General features: G+C 37.6%; 3 protein-coding genes across 3 annotated transcripts in view; 1 reads left to right on the top strand and 2 right to left on the bottom strand.

Annotated features, from left to right (window-relative positions):
* The window catches only part of LOC107722192 (guanylate cyclase 2G-like), an 11,674-nt gene extending 8,944 nt beyond the window's left edge, over positions 1-2,730 (top strand). Inside the window, exons 16-21 of the mRNA XM_016530447.1 lie at positions 1,000-1,192; positions 1,494-1,668; positions 1,788-1,886; positions 2,004-2,095; positions 2,347-2,448; positions 2,554-2,730. Coding sequence (XP_016385933.1) covers positions 1,000-1,192; positions 1,494-1,668; positions 1,788-1,886; positions 2,004-2,095; positions 2,347-2,448; positions 2,554-2,688 — 796 coding nt within the window. The 3' untranslated portion in view covers positions 2,689-2,730. The remainder of the gene's footprint in view (positions 1-999; positions 1,193-1,493; positions 1,669-1,787; positions 1,887-2,003; positions 2,096-2,346; positions 2,449-2,553) is intronic.
* Positions 2,731-3,061: 331 nt separating this feature from the next.
* On the bottom strand, positions 3,062-5,290 carry LOC107722201 (beta-tectorin-like). The gene is made up of 10 exons (XM_016530454.1): positions 5,220-5,290; positions 4,931-5,121; positions 4,691-4,842; positions 4,509-4,581; positions 4,145-4,248; positions 3,970-4,053; positions 3,719-3,881; positions 3,557-3,635; positions 3,446-3,478; positions 3,062-3,225 (listed from the first exon to the last, which is right to left on the bottom strand). The coding sequence occupies exons 1-10, from the start codon at positions 5,284-5,286 to the stop codon at positions 3,161-3,163; spliced, it is 1,011 nt and encodes a 336-aa protein (XP_016385940.1). The 5' UTR covers positions 5,287-5,290; the 3' UTR covers positions 3,062-3,160.
* Positions 5,291-5,689: 399 nt separating this feature from the next.
* LOC107722185 (beta-tectorin-like) lies at positions 5,690-6,482 on the bottom strand. The gene is made up of 4 exons (XM_016530437.1): positions 6,410-6,482; positions 6,223-6,298; positions 5,934-6,124; positions 5,690-5,845 (listed from the first exon to the last, which is right to left on the bottom strand). Exons 1-4 carry the CDS (start codon positions 6,410-6,412, stop codon positions 5,690-5,692), a joined length of 426 nt encoding a protein of 141 aa, XP_016385923.1. The 5' UTR covers positions 6,413-6,482.
* Between the last annotated feature and the right edge of the window lie 1,669 nt (positions 6,483-8,151).

Here is an 8,151-nt window from a genome sequence, read left to right as displayed (position 1 = left end):
ATACACTGCTGGAAGCAGTGCAACCAAGAGAAAAGCTATGAAATGAAGAGAATAGACTATTGCAAATAATTTAATACACATTCATGGAAAAATATATTAAAGCGTGTTCCCGGAGGCGGGGTTTATGTCAAATTCTGGGTTCTTGACGTAACGGACCCCGGAAGTAACTCGTTGTAGTCCCTTACCAGTCGTTTTTGTAGGCATTAAACTGCCTGAATTTTAAAAGACGATATCTCAGTTTGCATTGAACTTTCAGCTTCGTAACTTTGCAGATATTGTTTATGATCAAACAGCAACATTACACACTAACTAACATTAAAAAAGTGAAATCGCAAACAACCACCCTTTAAACTAAATCAGTGATTATGATAGTGTTTAGGCCAGCAGAGAAGGCTTTGCTGGCCCTGACGGCCCACCACTGAAAACTATTGAGAATGAAAAGATGCTTAACATGTTTTTTTTATAAGACTCTAAAAAATAGTTATAGGACCTGAGATATAAATTTTTACAGAACCCCTAAAAAACATGATGATGGTTAAAAAAAAAAGGAGATGGGAGGAAACATTGTGTTTGCTTGCAAAACTTTTGCATTTGCTGACAAAACTTTTGTGATCGATCCCAAAGCTTTTGCATTGTTCGCAAAACTCGTAATACTTTTGCATACAAAAAGTATTACATTCCCCCAAGAAACTTGCAAAAATATTGCTATCCCCGATGCAAAACATTTGCGTTCTCTCGCAAAAGCCCTGAAATATAATTTTTTTCTCTCACCTTATATCTTGACTTTTCCATAGAAGTTTTGCGAGTGATGCAAAGTTTCTTGGGGGAACGTAATACTTTTTTTTCCCTCTCTCATCTTATATTTTCTTTCATCACCACGCCCCCTTAGGGACTCCGTTAATTGACTCACATACATTCATTTACATTTTAACCTAAAATCTCAGTGTTGATAACACATAAACCAGTTATGGGTCAGCTAATGGCAGTGTGTCCTTACAGGTATATTGCTGATCAGCTAATGTGTGGGAAACCAGTGGAGCCCACAAGTTATGACATGGTGACCATTTTCTTCTCTGACATTGTGGGTTTCACCACCATGTGCTCCGTTAGCTCGGCTCTGGAGGTGGTTACCCTCCTCAACGACCTCTACAGTCTTTTTGATGAGATCATTAAGCTATATGATGTCTACAAGGTAAGTGAAACAATACTCACTTTAATACACAGCAACTGTGCCCGTTCATGCTCTGCTGGTATGGTTGTCAGAATATTCAGACTGAATGCAAAATTCTGTGCAAGTATTTGCTCCTCATTTTTTATGATTTACTTCAGAAATTCTGAGTGAATAAACATAACCAGGTTTGCAGTATAATGTGACATGAATAGATGAAGATCTTAATGAATGCTATTGATTCTTGATAAATGTTTTAATGAGCATATATTTCTGTCAATTAAATTGTATTTCTAGTTTATTTACATTTACTTGTTTCTGGTAGGTGGAGACAATAGGGGATGCATATATGGTGGCCAGTGGTCTGCCTATCTGTAATGGTACTCGTCATGCTGAGGAGATCTCTACTATGGCACTCCACTTCCTATCCGCCATCAAAAGGTTCAAAATTAGGCATCTGCCTAATGAAAAATTGGCTTTACGGATTGGGATCAATTCTGGTATGGTACATACTATAAGTGTATTGTGGACTATATGTTGTAAGAGATATATAAGAAAGATATATAAGAAATTATTAAAAAAAAACTCCATCTCAATCTTCTGTCCTTTGCATATACAGGCCCAGTGGTTGCTGGAGTTGTGGGTAATACAATGCCCCGGTACTGTTTATTTGGTGATACAGTGAACACGGCTTCTAGGATGGAGAGCAACAGTCTTCGTAAGGACTTTTCTCATTTTTACTGGCTATTAAGTTATTTTACCTATATTTATCAGTCAACATTTATAATCTATTGAAATGTTTGAAACACTTTATTCTTGCTGATATCCTTCTCAGCACTGAGAATCCATGTCTCCCAGAGCACTGCTGATATTCTCTTAAAGACAGGAAATTTTGAACTGGAAGAGAGGGGCGATATTGAAATAAAGGTATAATTACAAATTTATACAATGGGCTCCAAAAGTCTAAGATCACACTAAAATCTATTTTTTTTCCTGAAAATAAACTATATGTTTTAGGATTGTGAACAATGTAAAATAAAGAAATGTTATGACGTAAATTGATATTAATATAATTTCTAATATCAAACAAAAAAAAGTGGCGTCGAACTTGTATATAAACAGTGTCTACTGTCATGCCATGTCTGTGCATCTAATCATATCTCTGTTGTGTTTTCTAGGGAAAGGGAACACAGAAAACTTTCTGGTTGATAAGCAAATCGGGATTCAGTTTTCCACCCACTGGCCAGGACTGTAATGCAAGTCCTAAATCAGGAACAGATGTAGGTATCAAGACACTTATGGTTCTTTTTATTTCACAGTTTGAGGTGTTCATGCTAATTAAAAGGAAGTGCTATATGGAGGCCTGACACACTGTATATGGACAGTCTTGCCCTGTCATATCTAAACAGGAGAAAACCAAAGCAACCCCAATGAATGATGGAGACCGAAGAGCAATCCAGTGGACCCCAGCCATGGCTAAAATGACAGAAATGCACACACTTACTGTACCCGATATCTAGTTTGACCATGATTTTATATACGCTCTTGTATATAGGACATTATCACACACACAAAAAAACAATTTTATTTAAAAAATTGATTTTTAAAAATATAAAGCAAGAAAATGTCAAGACAACATCTTTTAAAATAATTTAATTACTAAAAAGATTTCAAAATATTTTTACATGTATAATGCTAGATAAAAGCAAGAATGTGTCTCTGCCTGTTAAACTACAGATTAACAATTGATAGTACCTGCTTCAGAGATTATTTATTGTTCTACCAATATTCATGTAAGGAATACACAAATAAAAACTGTAAAAAACAGCAAGTGAACATTGAAAGGAATGTGTCGATACACTCCCTGAGACACGTATGTTTGCTGTATGTGGGTGTATGCATGCATGCATGTCTATTTTTAAGTATTTGAATGTAATTGTGTTAGTGCAAAGGCATGATTCATTGCATCTGAATGACCCATATCTGGCCCCATTACCAACTGAAGTATCCTAAAACTTCATTCAGTAGAAATATGGACAGCAGACACAGAAATGGGCCTGTAAAATAGAAGGATAAGCATAGGAAATCTTAGCATTATATCAAAAAGTGACTTAGTTTTGATAAGATAATTAAAAATGTAAAAAATAAAATCTGAAAAACTTTTTAATGAATATAAAAGCAGCCATAATGCTGTAAAACTGGTGTACTTTAAAACCAATATAAATATATAAAAACATGAATATCATTCATGTGTCTGCATTGGTAGTTCAAACTTACCTGCAGGATGGATATAACTAGAGGAGTGTTGTGCTGTTAACAGAGTTCAAGGGTTTAAAAACATGTTATTGAATATCAAACTAATTATGCAGAAGTGAAAATGTTATATACCTCTGACTTGAAACTCCATGGTCAGGATGCCTCCATTTGGATCAGGTTCAGATTCAGTGCTTCTTGATGTACATGGTGTCTTGGATAGAGTTCAGAAGAGTCTCAGTGGAGCCAGAAATCTATTTGAAACTACAACAGCATTAAATTGATACTGTCACTCACCGGTTGACAAAATAGCTTATCCCCGTCACATACTTGGACCTCACAGTGGAGCCACACGGTGGAAACCTTCTCTAGCCGCTGGAAGCGGAATGAGTTAAACTTGAACATGGACCGACTGTCTTTGGCATTTTCAAATATGGTGACTGTGTTGTCTAAAGAGCAACTGTGAACCAAGAGCAAATATATTACCCAGTGAGCAGGATTGAATCACAGTGAAACCTAATATGTTTGAACTGATAATAAAACCTTACCTGTTCTGAATTAAAATCCACCGTTTCCTGTCTGTTGAATATGGAGTAGGTGTTGCCCAGCAATTAGTTATTACCACTTTGAATCTACAAACATTAAAAAGAGATTCTTTTACACAGACTTTGTGAATCTGTGTATTCATGCAGATTATAGATTCCTTTCTTTTGAGCAACTCACCTGTTACTCAGTCCTTTTGCTTCAATGCCAATGAACACCTCAGATCCGATCTCAGATGTGTCAATCACGTATGGTGCATCTTTTGCATAGAGGAACTTTGAGTTCTACAAACCACAAAATTTGCAAGTAAAAAAAAAAAACACAAATACAATATACAAATTATATAATAATACGTGTATTTATTGCTTAATTTCCTGTGTGTGTGTATGTGTGTGTGTGTATATTTTCCCCCACATTTGCTGAAAGGCATTTTCAGGGGAAAAAAAACAACAACAAATACATGGAGGGAAAAAAAGGGAGAGTAAATTTCCCTTTTGTACATTCGTCATCACTGGACACTTTTGAGGACAGTAGAAGTACTCACTGTGAACACATTCATAGACAACTGAGACTTAAAAGAACCTAAACTCCCGTTGTTGACATAAACTGTTGCCACTCTGGAAGAAGCAGAGGGTTTAGTAAAGACGCTGCAAGTCAACGGTCAGAATGCACAGGCTCTATGAAATCTACACCTACTGGACTTGACGTCAGTGTAACGGGGTCTACCTTTGGCTAAAAACGGCATTGTTGACCAGATAAGCTGCTTTATAAGTGCAACTGAATGTGTAGTTGACGGGCTGGTTCCGGACAGTGAGAGAGGAGTCGTTAGATACTATTGAGTTGTAGAATATGTACCGTGGGTCTTTACCTCCTACATACTGAGAAGAAGATAGAAGCCAAACAATTTTTAGCTCTTTTTCTGATTAAATAATAGTTAGGATACATTAAACCAATCAAACAGCTCACCTCAGACAGGGTGCCGCAGTACGAGTGATTCTTTGGAGTCAGGTCTGGGATGGTGAAACGATAGAAGCCCGGAGTGTTAATGCCAGCGTAGCACACGCCGCCCAGTGACAGCTGGCCAATCTCCCATCCATATGGACATTCTGGCACGTTTGCAATGATGGCATTGGGAAAACATGACACCATGATGTAATCTGAAACAGATGATAAATCTGCCAGGATTATCTAGCCAATTAAATCATGCCAACAACAAATTACACGAGAGGAAATGTTCAAAATGTGATGCATTTACCAGCTTTCTGAGGGGTACAGGCCCACGTCATGGGGATGACAATGAAGAGAATACCAACAGCTGCCATTTCATAAAGCTGAACAAAGAGAATTGTTTAATTTGCACTGAATTGTCTATATTTAATGATAATATGATTGTGTGTGTGTATGTGTGTGTGTGTATATTTTCCCCCACATTTGCTGAAAGGCATTTTCAGGGGAAAAAAAACATGGAGGGAAAAAAAGGGAGAGTAAATTTCCCTTTTGTACATTCGTCATCACTGGACACTTTTGAGGACAGTAGAAGTACTCACTGTGAACACATTCATAGACAACTGAGACTTAAAAGAACCTAAACTCCCGTTGTTGACATAAACTGTTGCCACTCTGGAAGAAGCAGAGGGTTTAGTAAAGACGCTGCAAGTCAACGGTCAGAATGCACAGGCTCTATGAAATCTACACCTACTGGACTTGACGTCAGTGTAACGGGGTCTACCTTTGGCTAAAAACGGCATTGTTGACCAGATAAGCTGCTTTATAAGTGCAACTGAATGTGTAGTTGACGGGCTGGTTCCGGACAGTGAGAGAGGAGTCGTTGGATACTATTGAGTTGTAGAATATGTATCGTGGATCTTTGCCTCCTACATACTGAGAAGAAGGTAGAAACAGATACATTTTTAGCTCTTTTTCTAATTAAATAATAGTTAGGATACATTAAATGAGTCGAATGTCTCACCTCAGACAGGGTGCCGCAGTACGAGTTATTTTTAGGAGTCAGGTCTGGGATGGTGAAACGATAGAAGCCCGGGGTGTTAATGCCAGTGTAGCACACGCCGCCCAGGGACAGCTGGCCAATCTCCCATCCATATGGACATTCTGGCACGTTTGCAATGATGGCATTGGGAAAACATGACACCATGATGTAATCTGAAACAGATGATAAATCTGCCAGGATTATCTAGCCAATTAAATCATGCCAACAACAAATTACACGAGAGGAAATGTTCAAAATGTGATGCATTTACCAGCTTTCTGAGGGGTACAGGCCCACGTCATGGGGATGACAATGAAGAGAATACCAACAGCTGCCATTTCATAAAGCTGAACAAAGAGAATTGTTTAATTTGCACTGAATTGTCTATATTTAATGATAATATGATTATTTTCAATACAAAAGCACCATGATATTTGAATTAGAATTAATGTTCGTACCATCCCAATGCAGAATCCAGAAGCGTTGGCTCAGGTCTCTAGCAGAAGGTTTGCATGGTTCCTGTGTGGTTCTCCTGCAAGTAAATGATGATAAATCCTAAGAGCAGAGTTCACTGAAGTCAGCACAAGAGCTGCTTTATAAGTCCACAGGTAGGCAGTAACCCCCCTCGCTTCTTTGGTCAGCCAGTCTGGTGAGGACTTTTGGTGATAGCATTGTGAAGGAAAGCACAAAAGCTCTTTGTGCTGGCCAGACATTGACTTTTAAATGACCAATGTCTCAAGGGGAAGACCCTTTTCTCAGCTTTAATTAAAAAACATGGTCATTTCGTCCAGTACTTCTTCATTTTCATATAAAAATTAAACTCCCAGCAACATTTCATATGTTCATATGAGTTTCTGATAGGAACTTTATGTGGTCAAAGTTTGTCCCTACCTGCAAATTCTGGTTTCTACTCAAAAGATCTAATAGAAATGGGCATCTTTTTTAGGGAGTTTGAAAACCAGCTTCTTAGCCAAAACAGTAATACAGCTGTGCACAATCTTCATGCTGTTTATCTTGAGGGAAAGGACTGTAATGTGCATCATTAAAGGACCAGATCACCTAAATATGTAGATGAGTTAGTTTCTTCTTTGGAGGAGATTTGGAGAAATGTAGCATTACATCACTTGCTCGCCAATGGATCATGTGTGGTGAATGGGTGCCATCAGATTGAGAGGCCAAACAGCTGATAAAAACATTACAGTAATATTATAGCCAGAAGCAATGGTTTGATGTTAAAAATGTCTTAAATCACAATCACAATAATCTACAAGTAATCCATACAACTCCAGTCCATTAATTAACGCTGCATGTTTGTAATGTTTTTATCAGCTGTTTGATATCTCATTCTGATGGCACCCATTCACTGCAGAGGATCCATTGGTGAGCAAGTAAAGCTAAATGTAGTGCTAAATTTCTCCAAATCTGCTCTGAAGAAGAAAACTCATCTATGATGGCCTAAGGGGTCTGAGGGTGAGCACATTTTCAACAAATTGTTATAATTCGGGTGAAATATAAAGATTCCAAGAAGTTTACAAATTTCACAAAAAAACACGCAAGTCATGAACTGGTACTGTTACACACCCTGAAAACATCACACTGGGGAACAGGTGCACAAAGAGCCTTTAAGATTGCTGTGATCAAACATACGAAGGGGAATGTATGATGGGGCCTGTATAGATCAAGATGGACCCCTGGATAAGGTAAGAAGCCTAAATATAAGCACACAAAATCTGATAGTCAAAGGATGTGCCATTCACAGAGATTGTGTTTCAGCCTCTAAAGCAGGGCACTTAGAGAAGCAGCATTTATCCTCAGACAGTGTGTCTCCTTAAATTTGAGGACAGGCAAGTATCCCCGTTTATCCTTTCTGCTTGCGTATGAATCATGAATACAAGGTCAGCCGGTTCAGTTTGGTCACAGTATTGTCAAAAGGTTTAACACAATTAAAACTTAATCTCTGTGTGGAAGCCCTTGTAGACAGATGTGTTTCAAATCCCATGAGACACTGTGTTCACAGAGAGCAAAATTATAGCTTGGTTTATTATGAAGTCGAGAAGACAGTTATAATTTAATATTAATACAACATATTTAAAACCAATTATAAAATAGTTTACATTCTTAATGAATATTCATTAAGTGTCAGCATCTCTGTCTTGTTTTGGTCATATATATACTGTATATATATATATATATATATATA

This window comes from Sinocyclocheilus rhinocerous, unplaced genomic scaffold (assembly GCF_001515625.1).
Source record: "Sinocyclocheilus rhinocerous isolate Xijiao unplaced genomic scaffold, SAMN03320098_v1.1 scaffold334, whole genome shotgun sequence".
Classification (NCBI taxonomy): Eukaryota; Metazoa; Chordata; class Actinopteri; order Cypriniformes; family Cyprinidae; genus Sinocyclocheilus; species Sinocyclocheilus rhinocerous.
Note: the sequence above shows the minus strand (reverse complement) of the source record. Positions and strands in the feature narration are given on the sequence as shown.